General features: G+C 43.4%; 2 protein-coding genes across 9 annotated transcripts; both read left to right on the top strand.

The window, feature by feature from the left end:
• The first annotated feature begins 396 nt into the window (after window positions 1-396).
• cunh7orf25 (chromosome unknown C7orf25 homolog) lies at window positions 397-3,426 on the top strand. Of its 2 annotated transcripts, none has more exons than XM_071492783.1 (2): window positions 397-575; window positions 2,000-3,426. In XM_071492783.1, exon 2 carries the CDS (start codon window positions 2,015-2,017, stop codon window positions 3,275-3,277), a length of 1,263 nt encoding a protein of 420 aa, XP_071348884.1. In that variant the 5' UTR covers window positions 397-575; window positions 2,000-2,014; the 3' UTR covers window positions 3,278-3,426. The 2 variants fall into 2 exon arrangements, with proteins under 2 accessions (XP_071348884.1, XP_071348886.1); XM_071492785.1 differs by lacking the exon at window positions 397-575 and adding an exon at window positions 614-979.
• Window positions 3,427-3,572: 146 nt separating this feature from the next.
• LOC139629863 (E3 ubiquitin-protein ligase RNF31) lies at window positions 3,573-18,816 on the top strand. Of its 7 annotated transcripts, none has more exons than XM_071492770.1 (19): window positions 3,573-4,375; window positions 4,645-4,735; window positions 5,409-5,474; window positions 6,546-6,712; window positions 10,879-11,024; window positions 11,142-11,233; window positions 11,339-11,497; window positions 11,799-12,016; window positions 12,103-12,285; window positions 12,566-12,748; window positions 12,923-13,021; window positions 13,155-13,244; window positions 13,501-13,606; window positions 14,422-14,540; window positions 15,270-15,383; window positions 15,490-15,556; window positions 15,630-15,723; window positions 15,816-15,984; window positions 18,049-18,816. In XM_071492770.1, exons 1-19 carry the CDS (start codon window positions 4,331-4,333, stop codon window positions 18,175-18,177), a joined length of 2,337 nt encoding a protein of 778 aa, XP_071348871.1. In that variant the 5' UTR covers window positions 3,573-4,330; the 3' UTR covers window positions 18,178-18,816. The 7 variants fall into 7 exon arrangements, 6 of the variants coding, with proteins under 6 accessions (XP_071348871.1, XP_071348872.1, XP_071348873.1 ...); XM_071492771.1 differs by having other exon boundaries at window positions 11,339-11,476; window positions 18,049-18,815; XM_071492772.1 differs by lacking the exon at window positions 18,049-18,816 and adding an exon at window positions 17,376-18,040.
• Window positions 18,817-19,209: the final 393 nt, after the last annotated feature.

Genomic DNA, 19,209 nt, shown 5'->3' with positions numbered 1-19,209 from the left:
ACATCAATATATATAGATGTTTGTAGAACAAAGGTATTAACCAAAGAGATACAACACAGTCTCCAATCAGTGTAGTTAGAGAGGAGTCAGAACAAGACCAGCATACGTCTCCAGAGAAAAAGAGCTGCAGCTCTCTCTCTCTCTCACACACACAGATATATATATATATCTGAAGAAGAGCACTCAAGTCAGTGTTTGGAGAAAACGCCCAGTGTAAAGTTTCGTATTTAACGTTTTTAGACAGGTACTCTAATTCTCTAGTTAAATGATATCGAACTTTCTTAAAATAATCTTTCGGGGGACCCCTCAGCCTGTGTCCCGGCGCTGTAGTTGTAGTTGCAGTTGCCAGGAAACCCCAATCCAGCCATATGTAAACATTAAATACAGTCTATGGACGTAAACAGGCAATTAAGTTAAAGTGACAGGAAATGACGTTGAAAACACCGCCGGAAGTATCTTCGTTTCTGCCAGCGGAACAGAAGAAAAAACTGTCAGTTAGCATTAGCATTAGCGTTAGCAGGTAGCAGATATCTGGAGCAGAACCCACTGATTAAAATTCATACATCTCTCCTGCCGTGAGTCTTCGCGATGCGATTTGCGTTTGAAATATTGACCATGTCTCTTAATAATCGTTAAATTGACGTAATAAACTTTAGAATGGCTGAATGACGTCACATTTCAGAACGAGAAAAGCATCAGAGCTAACAAGCTAACAGCTGAAGTTTGTTAAAGCAAGGTGTCTGATGAAGACCAGACAGGTCCAGTCTCGCCAGACTCCATGTAAAAAGTGGCATATTTAAAGATTATAGACTGCGTGAAGTCGGGATTTCTTAGTTTGTTGGTGAACGAAATGAAATCATCATCATGTGATCGTATTTCCTTTCCTTCCTTCCTTCTACTGATGTTATACAATAACTGCTGAGCCAGACTCCTAATCAGACTCTGGAGATTTTAAAGAAACGAATGAGCTTCATCGAGGGTGTGTGTGTTTGACAGCTGTGTCTGTGAAACCGAGCCACTGTCATTGTTCTTTTGTTTAAAATGATGTAACACTCAGTACTGTATGAACATATGAATCTTCAGTCCACTGTTTGTCAGGTTTCAGGCAATCATGGTGTGAAGATATTTCACTTTTTCAGGAAGGTTTAGCTGAATTATTTCAGACAGTCACAGATCAACATGAACCTGTCCTGCTTCATTCACCACACCAGATCATCAGCTGCATCAGAAAATACCTGCTTCTCTCATTTATAACAAGTGTAAAAGCTAAAGAAACCGTGAACATTAAAACTTAAAGGGCGTGGGTGGGTGGCACATACAAATTGAGTCCAGTCTGTATTACCTACATTTACTTTCAGTAAACTGTTGGTAAATTTAAGTAGTAGCTGAAGTTACAGTTCAGCTAGCTAATGTTAGATAATGATAGTGCACCCTTTCATTTTCAATGTTAGCATGATCTAATGTTAGCAAACACTGGTGCTTACTAAGTCATGAGCAGTGAGACAATGGAGGATTAGTTGTTGTACAAATAAATGTTGACATTAGTACTACAGAGTTTAATATTTCATGTTAATAGTCTTTGTTTGTCTGTGGTGGTTTAGTTTTAGTCTTTTACCTTTTTGATATCAGCTTCTAGTTTTTGTTGTCACTCAGGAATAGAGTTTTTCCTGTTCGGTCATTGGACAATATAAAAATTAATGTGTGCTGAAGGCTCAGTAATTTTATTAATAGTGGTGGAAGGTAATTAAGTTCATTTACTCTAATTACTGCACTTAAGTACAATTTTTAGGTACTTGAGGTGAGGTCAGGAGTGCACAGCAGTTAGAGATGATAATATCATCAGTCAACCGTGTGCCACCGTCTCTTTAGTTTGATAAAAATGTTTACTGTATCATTCTGCTGCATTAAACATGTCTGAAGAACGAGAACAATGATTATCACAAATGACTCACTTCAGTGTCCAGGTGTTCACCAGTCCCACCTGTCTGTGTCTCCTCAGGTGTGATGCAGAGTCATGTCTGTGCAGGTGGTGCTGCAGCAGAGGATCAGCTCTGCCCAGGCGTTGCTGCAGCGGGCCGAGCAGCTGTGTCAGGGTGTGGAGGGTCACCAGAAGCTCTGTGGTAAACTGCGAGCTGAGCTGCGCTTCCTGCGGCGGGTGGAGGCTGGAGAGCTGCAGGTCAAAGAGTCTCACCTGCACAGCACCAACCTGACTCACCTGACGGCCATTGTGGAATCAGCTGAGAGTCTGGAGGACGTGGTGGCTCTGCTGCATGTCTTCACCTACCAGGACGCCTCTGGCCACCGCCAGACTCTGGTGGTGGATGTGGTGGCTAATGGGGGACACACCTGGGTGAAGGCGGTGGGGAGAAAGGCGGAGGCTCTGCACAACATCTGGCAGGGGCGGGGTCAGTACGGGGACAAGAGCATCATCAGACAGGCGGAGGACTTCCTGCAGGCCAGCCGCCAGCAGCCTGTTCATTACCGACACCCCCACATTGTTTTTGCCTTCTACAACGGGGTCTCCTGCCCCATGGCTGACCGCCTCAGGGACATGGGTGTCTCTGTCCGTGGGGACATTGTCGCCGTCAACGCTGTGGTGACAGATGGAGGCAGTGATGAAGAAGATGAGGAGGAGGAGGAGGAGGGGATGGAGAGGGAGGCAGCTGAAGATAACCATGAAGGGGAGGAGGAGGAAGCGGCTGAGCTGACCCGGGTGGACCGCGACACAGTGGTTGCTAGCCTGGCGTTTCCTGCCCAGGTGCAGGTTGAGGAGTGTCGACGTGTGAACCTGGACATCACCACGCTCATCACGTACGTGTCATCACTGAGTCATGGCCGCTGTCACTTCACCTTTAGGGAACCTGTGCTGACAGAGCAGGCTGCCCAGGAGCGCTGTCTGCAGGTGCTGCCGCAGCTAGATGCCTTCATGGCAGGGAAGCAGCTATTTGCCTGCCGGGCTGCCGTCACTGACTTCCAGCTGATCCTGGACACGCTGGGGGGGCCAGGTGAGAAGGAGCGTGCTCAGAAGCTGCTGGCCCGCCTCCACCTGGTGGATGACCAGCCGTCAGAGCGAACACTGCGCCTCACACCCAGTGCCAAGGTCAACCAGCGCTCACTCATGATCTTTGGCACTGGAGACTCGCTGAGAGCCGTTACCATGACAGCAAACAGCCGATTTGTCAGGGCAGCAGCCAATCAGGGCGTCCGATACAGCGTGTTCATCCACCAGCCACGGGCTCTGACCGAGGGCAAGGAGTGGAGGGCCACGCCCATCTGAGACAGCGAGACTTACTGTGCCGGGGCTGATGGGAGTTTGAGTCTAATGATAAAGTTTTTAGTTAAATGTGAATCTCATCAGCTGACTCTTGTTAATTTTGTTCATTATTTCATAATCTATATTCACAGATCAATAAAGCATCACAGTCACTTCCTGCTCCTCTGTCATTTGTTACAGGAGGTCACATGGTGACAGGTCAGCAGGTAGCAGACAGGTGTGTTCTAAAACTGCATTCATATCACATCATAAAAACTGTAACTATGAACAACTGAGGTTCTGTCTCCAACCTGATCCAGAGTAAATAACAGCAACCAAAACCAGACAAACCAGTTCAAGGTGAAACCAGGTAAAATGAAGAAAGGTGTAAAAACAGCTGAGTGGTATCACCTGTTTACTAGGGATGAACAGCAGCTCAACCAGATGTGGAAAATCCAAACAGAAGCTGTCCACTGTAAACCACTGGAGCTGGACCTGTTCAGAAAAACACACCTGAGAGAGGAAGGAAGTGTTTCTGCTTTCATTCACCACCACTGATACAGGTCCACGTTTTAACATCAGTAATGGTTTACATGACTGTTGTTATTATTCTGTCTTTACATGTTTATTTTCATCAGTTATGTTTTCTACAAAAATAAAACGGTACATGATATTTATGTCAGAAAACTAACAGGGATAATGTTCTTTACAATCGTACCATTTTTATTTTAGTTTTAGTAAAACAATGAATAAGTGATGAGGACATTCTCTTAGGCTGTTAAATTAAAAAATTAAAAAGCAGATAATAATATTTGAACACAGCATTGTCACACAGAGCTAAGATACATGGCTTTGACAGGACAGAGACTTTTACAGTTTAATAATCCAATAATAAAACGTAAGAAAAAGAAAATAAAACACGAAACAAACATGGTGAAACGTCAGAGCTTTGTCTTTTAATTTGAAAACCTAACACCGGACGTGGGTGTGTTGTGTTTAAATGAGTGCCTCCTAGCAGCAGCTCTTAGCTTGTTAGCCGGTGAATGTTACGAGTTTCTTGACTGACTTTAGGATAAAATGCCGCGAGTCGGAGCTGATGAGGAGCTGCGGACTCTGGTGGAGGTGAGGACGGAGCTTTAAACCTCCACCTTCAGCTTAAAATCAAACTTTATTGGTCAGAAAACAAGTTGGCATCTCACTTGACCTGCTGCTAGGTGGCTAGCCTGCGAAGTTAACATTGAACTCCATTAACATCTATTCAAAACTCCTAGCTAGCTTAGTTAGCAATATGCTAACAACAACAAGTCCTAATCTGACTCCTTAAATTATCCACCGTCCTCCCCCTCTCCACCCCTCTCTCCTCCTCCCTTCTCTCCTTCTCCACCCCCCAGTGTCGGTACACTTATCCAGCAGAGACTCTGTCTGATCTTCAGGAGGTTCGGTCATTTTTCTCTGATCTTCGTCTCTATGTGGATTTTTACTGTGAGTATGGAACTGTTTCTAATGTTTTTCATTCATTCGTTCATTTCCTGTCTGTCGTTCACAATAAAAGCATATTGATTCAAACAGTCGTGCTGTATACCTCCCACCGTCCATATGAAGAAATAAAGGACACCCCCTTGCCTAATACTGACTGACAACTAATTTAGGTTGTACTCAAAAGTGTGATTAATATACATGGGTCGAAACAAAGAAGTCATTAGATGTAGATTAGATTTGACGTTAAATATAATATAGGCTGTAGGTGGCAATATATAATCAATTAAAGAGTATATTAATATATCTATGCGATGTCCACCTCAGAGGAAGTTGATAAACTTTTCACTTGACATCATATTATTCACAGACCTGGTTTTACATAAACAAATTGCTGAGGTTAAAGTTCTGTCACAAATATATATTATAACTTATGTTATAAAAGTAAAACAGTTAACCCTAACCCTAATTTACGTATCCTCAGGTGGTTATGTTGAAATTCTGGAGCATTCTCAGAGGGTCTACGGGGTATACCTGTGTATCACCACTGCTACTGGGTTACAGTGTACCTGTGCTGATCCTCTATGATCTGGATTGGGTTTTATTACCAATCAATCAACTCTTTGATGATTAATGGTTATTACTAATCAATCACCTCTGAACCTGTTTCTTTTCACAGGTTTTCCAAGCAAAGAGAAGAAGAAGCTGGTTTACCTGGCTGGAACAGTTCCTGTTCACTATGAAGGTGAGACTACCAGGTGAACTCATCATCATCACCTGAGAGTTTAATTATATGAACATGTTGTACCAAAGCATTCAAACTGTTCCCCATCAATCCAGATCAGTCCAGGTCAGTACAGATCAGCTGAATGAGCTACTTTTCTCACCTGACTCACACCTGAGTCAGTCCACACACCACAATCACACTTTCTGTTATCAAGTTTGCTGGCCGTAACAAACACCATGTTTGAGCACAAGGTTGTTAAAAGTGTTTTTGGTACCAGAATAGCTGAGGTCAAGGATTAATTATTGACTTTGTGGTCATCTCATCAGAGTTTGTCTGGGACACTCAGGGAAGAGAGAGGCAGAGCTGATCACCACCAGTGTTGAGGTGGATCAGATAGCAGGGAAGGCAGCCAGACAGACCTGGCAAACCCAAATTAAACCCCTGTCTGTGGGGTCTTCAACTCCCAGCTCTGGACAAATTTGTCTTGCATTCTGATGGAGCTTTGGGACATGACATCTGAGTGGGCCATGTTCAAAGCCTTCATTACAGAGGTGGATATAAGTGATCCTCCATAGGGCAACTGGGCTCAGTCTTAGAGGTAAGAGGTAGGAGCTCCTGATTAGGATGCCTCCTGAGCACCTTCCTTTTGAGGCTTTCCTGGCACGGGAGGAGACCCAGAACTCATTGGAGGGACGATATACCCCATTTGGCCTGGAAATACCCAGGAGGAACTGGGGAGAGGGATGTGTGGACCCTGCTTAGCCTGCTGCCATCATGACCTGACCCCAGATACGTGGAAGAAAATGAACAAATGGATATCAAGTTTAAAATTAGGTCAGAGACATAACTCCCTCCATTCTGGTCTGATCTGGTCAGGTCTAGCCTAGTATGTCCTGGTCTAGGGTATGATTTATTCTGAATCAATCTGGTCTGGTTTGGTTTTGTAAAACCTCTCTCTAACTTTCTGGTGTCTCTACAAGAGGTGAGTATAGTATCTTGGTGGATTGATCTTGTCTGATCTGGATTAGTCTTACCCAGATCAGTCTGGTCTTGTCTCTCTGCTCTTTGTTGTTGTGTATGTCTCTGCAGGAAGTGAGTATAATATCCCAGTGTGCATCTGGCTTCATGAGAGTCACCCAGTGTCCCGTCCCCGCTGTTATGTCTGTCCGTCTGTCTCCATGGTGATCAACCCGTATTGTCCCTGTGTGGATGCCTCTGGCAACATCAGTCTGGACGGATTGAAAAACTGGACCCATGTAAGTCTCACCTAGCATGCCCAGTCAGACTGGATTAGTTAGGATGGTTGTCCCCATCCAGGTAGCAGACCAAAATAGTCCAAATTCCAGCTCTTCGTGGGGGTTCCTGTGGTGTCCCCTGACAAGATCAGATACATAATCCTTTCCCTGTGTGGGGAGTGTCAATATGGTCCTGTTCACACCTGTATTAACATCATCTCAGGTGATCCAATCACAGGTGGTCAGCTCTAAGTTCAGGTATGAACGCACCCAAGATGCATTCAGGATGCATTTGAGATCTGATCACTCAGACCACATTCTGAGGTGGTCTGGACCAGATGTGGCCACATTCTTTTAGCAGTGTGAACATGAATGTGTCCTGAACCACATTGAAAAACCACCTCCTCTACTGACGTCCTCTGAAGGACTGCCTCCTCTACTGAAGGGCCGATTTAGATTTAGACAGATTTAGAGCTGAACACCTGTGGTTGGATCACCTGAAATGGATATTAATGCAGGTCTGAACAGGGCCTGTGCTGAAACTCAGGATGAGGGTCAGGAACTGAAACCTAGTATTAATAGAGATGTTCATTTTGAATTTTTATTCTTACCGTGAACTGACCGTTAACTGAAAAGATTAAAATGCACTGTTGAGAATAGAATGAAACAAAACACATATTGAATCCTCCAGCTGAATCAGTCGCGTATAACCAACATCACAGCCTCACCTGTGAAGGAAAATATTAAATAACTGTTAAATTAATCCGAGAATTGTTTTAAACGTGGAATTATAGGTTGATAGATAGAGAATATTGGTTATCAGAGATGTCGGGGATGAAATTTAACTTTAAACCCTCACTTTGTATATTAGAAGATATGTTAAAGGAGTTGGATTATTCTTTATTCATCAGTTGTATTAGAGAAACTGTTAATCAAACAATGGAAAAAAAACAAATGAACTTAGTCTGAAATCACATGAGGAGAAGGACCAGAGTTTGCTTGTGTTGTTTTTTTAGAGCGTAATAGTAAAGACTGTTCAGACACTTGTTTATTACTACTATTGTTGTATGTACATTATTATATTATTATTATTTATCTCTCTTTTCCTGTTCTCTGCACTGCCACTTTGTTGCTGTAACACTGTGAATTTCCCCACTGTGGGACTAATAAAGGCAATCTTATCTTATCTTATCTTATCTTATCTTATCTTATCTTATCTTATCTTATCTTATCTTATCTTATCTTATCTTATGTTTATTCACCATTAACTTAGATTCCTCAAGTCTGAGATTTTTTATTCTTTGTGAAATTGAATCTGAAGAAGTTAATAAAGACTTAAGTTCAAATCTTTATTGAACAAAGTCTTTGAAACAAATAGCTGGGCTGCAGTCAAAAACTCAAAATAATCTCCCTTCCTAACCACTTCTCCTCAACCTCAATGGAAAACATAATGAGGTCAAAGAAAGATGTCCCAGAGAGATCATAAGGACTTAGGAAAAGACAACAGTGATGCATAGAGAATCCGACTGAACTTTCACTAGGCTTTTTTTTTCAAACCAGCTTTATTTATAACACATGGGCGATAAATCCTCCTTTAACCACAAAAACAATCTAGATTGAATTGTTAAAATAAGAAACATGAAAGGAAAACACAAGCGGAGAAAGTCGATCCATTAAAATAATAATTAAATAAAAATAATAAACTGACCAAGGGGTCAGAATAAATTATATTCAGACATCAGTGTAAAGTATTTCCTGATATGGACGCTTTTATACATTTGTGAAGTGGAAAAAATAGATTTTTATTGCTTTACACAATGGGAGGGGATTTCTCCAACATTTCAGTATCAGGCCTGAAGACTTAGACAGCACCAGGCCCTGACATGTTCCACACCTACTGGCTAAAGAATCTAACTGCACTCCATGAACGCCTAGCAGCACAATTGAACTAACTGTTGATGGATGACACCCACCCAGAGTGGCTAATCCAAAGATGGACAATCCTGATCATGAAGGATCCTCAGAAAGGAACGATTCCATCCAGCTACTGGCCAATAACCTGCCTCTGCACAATATGGAAGCTTCTGTCAGGCATCGTAGTGGCTAATATAAGTAGGCACATGACCCACATGAGTAATGCCCAGAAGGGAATAGGTAGTAATACCAGGGGATCCAAACACAGGCTACTGGTCGATAGAGCAGTCCCTCGAGACTGCAAGACCAAGCAGACCAACCTGTGCACCGCCTGGATTGATGACAAGAAAGCCTATGACTCAATGCCACACACATGGATACTGGAATGCTTGGAAATGTATAACATCAACAGGATAAGATCAAGAACTCAATGCAGCTGTGGAAAACAACTCTAGAGGCCAACTCAAAGCCAATGGAACAAGTTACTATCAAGTGTGGCATATACCATGGTGATGCACTATCTCAACTGCTGTTCTGTATAGGCCTGAACCCCCTCAGCCAGATCATCACAAAGAATGGATACAGATTCCAGTTTGGAGCAACCTTCAGTCACTTTCTCCACATGGATGACATCAAGCTGTATGCCAGGGATGAGCGAGACATTGACTCAATGATCCACATCACCAGGATCTACAGTAACAACATCGGAATGTCATTTGGACAAGATAAATGTGGTCGGATGGTATCAAAGAGAGGGAAGATGGTCAGAGCTGAGGGAGTTGAACTACCAGAAGGCAACGTTGCAGATGCTCAGGACAGCTATAAATACCTTGGGATCCCACAAGCAAATGGAAACCACGAGGAGGTCACAAGCAAGTCAGCCACAGCCAAATACCTACACAGAATAAGGCAGATCCTGAAAAGCCAGCTGAATGGGAAGAACAAGATCCAAGCCATCAACACATACGCCATGCCAGTCATCAAATAGCCCACCAGTATAATAAGGTGGCCAAAGGAGGAGATGGAGGCCACCAACATCAAGACAAGGAAGCTCCAATGTATGGAGGTTTTCACCCCAAGTCCAGCATCCTGAGACCATACACTAAGTGGAACAAGGGAGGCTGAGGACTAGTGAGGGTAAGAACCACTGTCCAGGATGAAACAACAAAGATCCAGGAGTACATCAGGAAGATGACCCCCAAAGATGAACTGCTAAGTGAATACCTCATGCAGCAGAAATCTGATGATGATGAGGAGGAGGAAGATAAACCATCATGGAGGGACAAGCCTCTGCATGGCATGTATCACTGACAGATAGAAGAAGTGGCTGATATCAAGAAATCCTACCAGTGGCTGGAAATGGCTGGACTGAAAGACAGCACAGAAGGACTAATCAGGGCAGCACAAGAACAGGCACTCAGTGCAAGATCAGTAGAGGCCGGGGACTACCACACCAGACAGGACCCCAGGTGCAGGTTGTACAAGGATGAGACAGTTGAGCACATAATAGCAGGGTGTAAGATGCAGGCAGGAACAGTGTACATGGAACGTCATAACCAAGTGGCTGGCATAGTGTACAGGAACATCTGCACTGAGTATGGACTGGAAGTCCCAAGGTCAAAATGGAAGGTCAAGAACGACCAAGCTAAGATCCTGTTGGACTTCCAGATCCAGACTGACAAACTGGTGATGGCTAACCAACCAGACATCGTGTTGGTCAACAAACAACAGAAGAAGGCAGTGGTGATATATGTAGCAATCCCAAAAGACAGCAACATCAAGAGGAAGGAACACGAGAAGCTGTAAAAATACCAAGGGCTGAAAGAAGAGCTAGAAAAGTATTTTGTTATGATGATATTGTTGCTATAAATCTGGACATACATTTATGGATTTGGAGCTTAGACCAGGATTCACATCAGTTCTGGATCGTGTCACAAATATAAAACAGCTACTCTGATGTTTCTGTATATATATGGGTTGGCCGGGATTATGGTGTGATCAATATATCCATAGGTGCATTGCTTTAAATATTGCTGTGCCAAGGAATTGTGGGACGACATTTTCTCCTTTCCTTTTGTAAAGGAATGTCCAGTGTTTCCTATGCTAAAGGAGATGAGATAGCTCCTTTCCTTATCAATTAGAGAATTCGAACAGCTCTTATCAACTTATCACTTCATCCAGTTACAAACCTTCCTAAGAGAAAAAGACTTTTCAACCACAGCCCTGGTCCTTGTTTATGTGTTGGTAATGTTGACGATGTCACTTCCTGTCAGGGTGTGTCCGACCTATCACTGCTTGTGTCAGAGATGAGGTGGGCCTTCCAGATGGATACGCCCCTCTATGCCAGGTGTCCTGCACAACCCCCGCCTCCTTCCGGTGTTCAGGTGTCACAGTCAGTGACAGGTGGAAGGTCAGGGAGGTAAACACTACCTGTGGCATTAGACTTGATAATAATGATTATTGATAATCAATTACTGATCATGTCCGACATGCTCCTGTGAAAGAGTTTTTATAGTTCTACATCCTCCTCCTGCAGTCTCCACCATTCCTCCATTACCTCCTCCATCACCTCCTCCAGACAAAGCTGTTGTCTCTCCCTCACCTCCTCCTACGTGTCTGGACAGAAAGGTAAAGTTCCTGTTGTTCTGAGATGATTGTTAGCATGCTAACTGTAGCATGCCTGTTTGTTTGCGCTTAAAGTGACTTGATGAAGCCCCTCCCACTGTGTTGCAGACAACCAATGGGAGCAGAGCAGGGAGGTGAGGGTGAGGAGGTCGTACACTGAGGAGCTCCTGGGGATCGACTTCAGTGCTGCTCCTCCCTCCTCCTCCTCCAACGACAACAACCCCTTCCTGAGCATGTCCTCCTCAGGTGAGACAGGACAGGTAACAGGTGAGATCCAGTTAAAGAGCTCCTCTTCCTCAGGTGTTTATGTCAAATGTGGAGGTGCAGGTGAGATGCTCACGACAGGAGCTCAGTCACTGTTGAATGAGCGGACTGAATCTAATGAGAACAGGAGGTTGTGGTTGAAGCTGCTCTGTGGTCGAGTTTAATTCAAGTCTGACAAATAATGACAGATTTATATTGACTGAGTGAGGGATGATGACAGAGTGAGTGTTAGTTAAACTTGAAGTTACCTTGTTGACCTCAGATCCTGTTTCATAGTACAGACCTCTGGTCCTGGTCCCTGCAGGTTCCCCTCCAGAACCCCTCAGCAGGATGATGGAGGCTCTGAGACTGTATGGAGAATCCAGAAGAGACCAGCAGGGTGACTCACCTTTACAGATCTTCCAAGTAGAAGCAGCCAGAGACAGACATAGAACAGGTTCTGGACCAGCACCTGGAGCACACCAGGAACTGGATACTCAAAGCCTCCAATCTGAAGCAGCAATTGGAGCAGACCTCATCAAGGTGAGCAGGACAACAGCAGGTCTCAATCAGTCTCAGTTAGTCTCAGATATTCCCAGTTAGTCTCAATTCTCATCTGCCCCCCTCAGTTGGCGTCCCGTCTCCCTCCAGACCAGGCAGCAATGTTCCTGTCTCTGATGAGGATGGAAGGGCGGAGTTTCAGCCCTAGTGATGTCATAGAAGCAGTTCAGCTCAACAGAGATCTCCCATCAGCCCTAAGGTTCCTGACTCACAGCTGCCCCATCTGCCAGGACCAGGTGACCTTCACCAAGGTGAGTGTGAGCCTCTGTGTGTGTGTACATGCTTTTGTTACCTCTTTGGGACCAGTATAAACACTGACCTTGTGGGGACCAGTAGTCCTCATGGGGCCCAAAGTCTGTCATTTCTGAAGTCCTGGTAAAGGTCAAGTGATTTTCATCTCCACACCTGCTGTCCTCCTCTATCTTCATCTTTTTTGATCAGCTGTCATTGAAGTATCTGTTTGTATTGTTTCCTTCTGCAGAGAAAGATTTAATTACTTAATCTCTTCTTCTCTACGTATATTTCCTGCAGATCATCACCATGACTCACTGCTCCTGCTTCCTGTGTCAGACGTGTTTTAAGACATTTTTCTCTGCGGCCATTAAAGAGCGCAGCATCGATCAGCTGGTTTGTCCTCAGTGTGGTAGACCTGAGGTCAAAGGTCAGGGGGGGATGGAGGAGTGCATGGACTACTTTAACCTGCTGGACACTCAGGTGAGGGGCTCACCTGGAAACACAGAGTTTATCTTAGTGGGAAGTGAGACTGAAACTGAAATAATGATACAGAAAGCAAAGTTTTATCACCTGCAGTCACAGACTGAGGCTGCTGATCAGCTTCAGGTGGATCATCTCTACCTGCTGGTTCTGACTTTGTATGTTTGTGTGCAGATCCGTCACTTCCTGCCTCCTCAGGTCCATGAACTCTTCCAGAGGAAACTCAGAGATCGAGCTCTGCAGGAGATGCCAAACTTCTGCTGGTGTGCTCATGTAAGACCCTGACCCAGACAGGACCACTACAGACCAGAGACCTTTAATACAGGTCTCATCTCTGACAAAGGTTTATCAGCCGTGTCTGTTGGTGGTATCTGACCAACATACTGTGTATGTGTGTGTCTTTCAGTGTTCATTTGGCATGCTTCATGAGGCTGAGCGGATGAGGATGGACTGTCCCAGCTGTAAGAAGAGTACCTGCTCTCAGTGCAGATCACCTGTGAGACACACAGACAGACAGACACACACACACACACACACACACACACACACACACACACACATATGAATGTTGTGTGTATCTAAAGCATGCTGATCGGTGACATGTCAAACTGATATTTGGTGTTCTACACTCTGTGTGTGTGTGTGTGTGTGTGTGCTCACACATACAAACTCATGTGTGAATCATGTGTTGTGTTAGTACAGTCACTGATCTCAGATCAGATCTGCCTATACACTGACTCTCTGTTCTGCAGTGGTCTCCTCAGCATCAGGGTCTGTCCTGTGAGCAGTTCAGAGTCTGGCAGCAGCAGAACCAGCCGGATCATCACAACACCACCCTGCTCAGCCAAAACAGCATTGGTACAAACACAGCACCACCAGGGCCTTAATCCAGGTCCTGGAGGGGCATCCAGGACTCCAGGACTCCAGAGCCTTGTTTCCATTGCAGGAGCTTAAGCTGAACCTGTGTCCACTGTTTCTGGTTTTTCTTTAGTTTCCACTGTTCCCCTCTCTGTGGGAACCAGGTCCTGAGGAACCTGAAGGGGGTGACAATACATTTCATTCAGGTATTTTCAGATCAGATTTAACTTCACATCACAACAAGGACGACTACAACAAACATCAAACTGTGGTCTGATCACAGTCCTTATAACAACTGTGGTCTGATCACAGTCCTCATAAAGACTGTGGTTTGATCACAGCCTGTCCTCATAAAGACTGTGGTCTGATCACAGTCCTCATAACAACTGTGGTCTGATCACAGTCCTCATAAAGACTGTGGTCTGATCACAGTCCTCATAAAGACTGTGGTTTGATCACAGCCTGTCCTCATAAAGACTGTGTTCTGATCAAAGTCCTAATAAAGATAAAAAGATGATGTGAGGTGAAGAAGGAGACACTGATTCTACTGTTGTCTGTGTACTTCGGTCTGTTAACGACGTTAATTTCATCACAGTTAAAGTAAACAAAACAGTAAAACATTTGTGTGAAATGTTCTTAGAACACAGGTAGAACCTTCCACCTGAGCAGAACCAGGTCACAGGTCTGTAAGTCCCTGCAGTGGAAAGGAGCTTCTACTGTCTGATATACTGTGCTGTATATTGTTTACTGTGTTTCATCTCTACTGTGGTCTAATGTGGTTCTATTGTCTGACTGTGATGTGTTTGTGTCCTCAGAGTGTCCGAACTGTCAGTTTGTCTTCAGTCTGTCCAAAGGAGGCTGTCTTCACTTCACCTGCAGCCAGTGTCAGCATCAGTTCTGTGGAGGATGCAGCCAGACCTTCGCCCTGGGAGCTGTGAGTCTACTGTGTTCTACTGCCATGTACTGTTAGGTTCTATTGAGTCAGGTTCTACTATCAGGTTTTACTGTGTCAGGTTCTGCTGTCAGGTTCTTCTTTCTTCTGCTGCCAGGTTCTACTGTCATCTACTTTGTCAGATTCTACTTTGTCAGGTTCTACTTTCTTCTATTGTCAGGTTCCACTGTCATCTATTGTGTCAGATTTTACTGTGACATGTTCTACTGTGTCAGGCTCTGCTGTCATCTACAGTGTCTGGTTCTACTGGTATCTACTCTTTTAGTGTTGGGGTTAAACACAGTCTAAATTCAATTCTGTGAAACATTATATAATAATTATAATAATAATAATAATAGAATAATTATAGATTACATAATAATTAAAATATAATAGAAATAATCCAGAGACTCAGTTTTATGTCCTGTGTTTAATTGAAGGAAATAATGAACCTGTAGCTGGCACATCACCGACCTAACCCTAACCGCTCAAGGACTGAGGCCTTCTCCAGTTATGAAGGAACACAGTGTTGGTCCATTTCTCACAGTTCATTTAGTCGGATTTATTTGTTTTTTTGAAAATATGTTTACATTCTTGACTTGATGTAGATAATTTATATAAAACAGGGAACAATAAGCTAATTTAAAAAGTTGTTGATGGAGTTTTTGGTTTTAAGGGTGCTCAGGTGTTTCAGGTGTGTGACTGAAAACTGTTTTGTTCTAACATCCTCAGGCCTGTAGTTTCTCTGCCGACTGTGGAACCAAAGGTCTTCACGCCCACCATCCCAGAGACTGCCTGTATCACCTGAGAGACTGGAGTGTGACCCGCTTACACCTGCTGCTACAGGTAATACATCTTTTGGCAATGCCCATTTTGGCAAATGCCCAAAAAATATCTTTAAAAAAAAAGAAACACCTGAGACATGATGAGGAGGACTGTGTTTCTTTGTCAGTATTACAGAGTGTCTCCTTCCTGGCTGGAACCAGCCAATGGTAGCTCACGTGACAGCAGTCTGACAGGTGAGGTCTCTTTCTGCTCCTCAGGTGGACTCTTTTCTCTCCCAACTTGATTGACTCAACTGTTCATTTTCAGGAGTATGTTTGGTTTTGGAGCTGAGAGACGACAGGAGCAGATGGGAGGAACCCTGTGGACAACCTACACTACCTGAATACAGAGGATACTGCAAGTAAGATCAGTATACCCAGTAACAGCCTCCCAGTCTAATCCCACTCAGGATATGTTCACGTGTACAGGTGTCTTACCTATTTATGCTGACAGGTTGCACTATAAGGAGCGTTTGGTGGAGTTGATCAATCGTTGCCGTGCCGACCCAGCAGTCCTATTCAGTCTGGCGGAGATGATGGCAGAACTTCAGCGTTGGCATGTTGCCGTGCCAACCAGGAAACCAGACGAATCAGAGCCGCTGTACACCCACCGACTCCGCCTGGTCAGTCATCATCATCATAATTGTTGTCATTGTAAATACAGTTTATCTGTGAAGCAACAATCCCTTAAAAACTCCTTAATTTCCCCTGAAAACCCACAATCATCTGAATCAACTAGAGATCTTCGTTTGTCTTTATTAAGAAAATCTAAAGTCTTTAAGAAGCCATTAATTTGGGCACCTCAGTGGCTCACCTGGTAGAGCACGTACCGTTAAGGCTTAGTCCTAACATGCATTATCCTCTCCCTCTCCCCAACTTTCCTGTCTCTCTCTCACTGCATCTATAAAATAAAGGCCTAGAAAGCCAGGAAAAAAGTACCCATTAATTGGAAAAGGCCTTAATGAACAAATGAAGTAGATGTTAAGGGCTTCCTGACTTTCCCTTAATTTCCAGGTGAATGTGAAATATGTGACTGATGACTGAAGTGTTATTAAGGTGAAGAGATTCTGGTTTAATGAGTGAGCTTTTAATTGACTTCAGATAATTAACAGATTCATCAAGTCTGAACAAATTAGTGGAAACACTCATGAACTAGGACAGATTAAGGGATTTTTAAAGGGTAAAATGGATTAAAATCTACAAAATAACAGGCGCCCCTTGTCTTTATTTGTACCCAAAATGACCTGACTTTGTTTATCAACATTCAAATCCAAAGGTTTCAAATGTTTTGTTAAAGTCATAGTTGTGGTCATGTGATGTGGTGTAGTCATGCACAGTTAGTGTGTTACCTCCAGTAGATTGAGATCAGTTTAGAGAAGCAGCATGAACAGACACACTAATAGTGATGAGCTGCTGTGTTCAGAGTCAGAACAGCACTTTCCTTTGGTAGTACATGTTTTTTTTTGTTTTTACATCAACCACTGAACTACTGTATTCCTACGTACAAAAGCACCTACAGCGTTCACTGTATTACACTGCAGCCTCAGGTCAGCTGAGTGAATCAGAAAGAGCTAAACTGGGAGGGAAGATAAAGCTCTGAGAATATTCAACATGAAGCGAACATTTAAACAGACATCGGATAGTTTTGTCTTTTAAAGGTGTCCAAAACACGTTTTTCCTGCTGACCCTGATCACAGCAGCTCATCACTCTGTTCCTGCTGCTTCTCTAAACTGATCTGAATATACTGCAGTAACCAGTGCATAAACGCATGGCCCAACACAGGAGAGCTAACTCCTCAGGCTTGGACTCTGCTGTCCACTTACATCTTAAGGAGAAAGCCCACTCCTTTGAGGACAGCAAGGTTCACATCCTGGACAGGGAGGACAGGTGGTTCGAAAGAGGAGTGAAAGAAGCCATCTATGTGAAAGTAGAGAAACCATCCCTCAACAGGGCAGGAGGATTCAGACACCACCTATCTCCAATTTACAATGCTGCCCTTTCATCCCTTCCCAGGAGATTCAACAATTTAACCTCTAAGAGAAACAACTGTTCACAAGTGGCATGTGACTCCAACGACTGTCGTTATAACACAATAGGGCTCTAACGAAGTGGAAACCAACTCTCCACCAAGACAGTCACTCTAACGACTGTCGTTGGCACATGGACCACAAAGGGAACCAATGACATCATCAGCCTTGTGAAAGCCCCTCCCAGAGGTTAAAAATACCTGGGTCTCCACACCAGATAGTTGGACCAGTCCCAGCCTGGTCAGGTGCGAGAAGGAACTGATGAAGCCTCTTGGATGAGAGGTGAAACGTCTTCCTAGACAAATAACCAAGTCCAGTTGCTTTCAATTTAAAACTCCTTTGAGATACTGCAGTAACACACTAACTGTACATGACCACCTCACACAACCACAGTCACATGACCACAACTATCACTTTAATCAATGTATAAATTAATTGGATATATTTAATTATAGTATATATAATGTATCAGGGTTTTTAATGGGTTTTCTTCAGCCCTTAATGATCCTTTTAACTGATTCAGTTCTTGTATCACAGGAGAGGGAACATGGCCCTACAAACAAAGTAAACATGTTTATTGAAGACTAGCTGTTATCATGTAGTAAAATGCTACCTCCTTTCAGATATCACAGCACACAATTCTGTCTGTATTTCTTCAGACTCTGACCAACAGAGTTCCTCTCAGGAAGCAGCAGCGCTCTCCACTCAAACTCAACAATGACCTCTGCCCTCTGACCCCTGCTATGGCTGCTGGAGGTCTGCCCTCTCACTTGCTGCTGACAGACTGACTCTGCCAACTCCAGATACAGCAGCCAATCAGATGGCAGTGTTCTGTGTCACCATAATAACTACTGAACTTTATTTTAACAAAGAACTTTGGAGAACAAATTGACTTCTGACCACTAAAAAGGAAAGACTGATATAAAAGTCCTCACCAGTTTAATTTCAGTAAAATAATTAGTGACATCACCAGTCTGCTTCAGCTGGTGGCTTCAGATTGGCTCAGTGCCATCCAAGGGTAAAAAAAAGGGACCAAAGAAACTGTTGTTTACCTCAACAACTTAAGTGTTAACACTGTTCTGATGAGCTAACAATGCCAATGAGCCTCTTCTCAATATTCTAGCATTGTTTCAGTCACTGTTGGCAGCACTTGTTAGCATGTGTTATTTTGATCAGTATATCAGTCTTGACTGTGATGGTCATTGAACCCTCAACCCTCTGTTTAAGTTCTTCCTGCACTTTAACTGTTTGGATAAATATAATAAATGAATGTCTTAAATACTACCTTGATATTTCAGCATCCTCTCTTCTGTTTTCCTGATGACCACAATAAGTAAACTTTGAGGTAGATAATACTTCATAGTTGGGTTCCAGTGTGCATCCACTACTGTTACATGTTAGGAGTTGGTTCACTGAGATAAACAGTGGGTTGAGCCTCCACTTAGTGTCTTTAAAACCAGAAGAAGTTACAACACCTGTCTTCTTGATTTAACGCTTGTCAATAATAAGTTATATTAAGTAGTAGTAGTATAGCAGGTCATAGTACAATAAGTCATACTATAGTAAGACATAATATAGTAAGTCATTTTGTATTAAGTCATACTAAAGTAAGTCATATTATAGTAAGTCATAGTGTAGTAAATCATCTTATACTAAGTCAAAGTTCAATTCATTTCAATTCAATTCAATGTTATTTGTATAGCGCCAAATCATAATATACATTATCTCAAGGCTCTTTACAGGGTCAGGTCGAGACCTCACTTTGTTACAGAGAAAAACCAACAGTTCCCACAAAGAGCAAGCGCTTGGTGACAGGGGGG

Source organism: Trachinotus anak, unplaced genomic scaffold, assembly GCF_046630095.1.
Source record: "Trachinotus anak isolate AG129_WGS33_773 ecotype Australia unplaced genomic scaffold, CSIRO_AGI_Tana_v1 ptg000012l, whole genome shotgun sequence".
Classification (NCBI taxonomy): Eukaryota; Metazoa; Chordata; class Actinopteri; order Carangiformes; family Carangidae; genus Trachinotus; species Trachinotus anak.
Note: the sequence above shows the minus strand (reverse complement) of the source record. Positions and strands in the feature narration are given on the sequence as shown.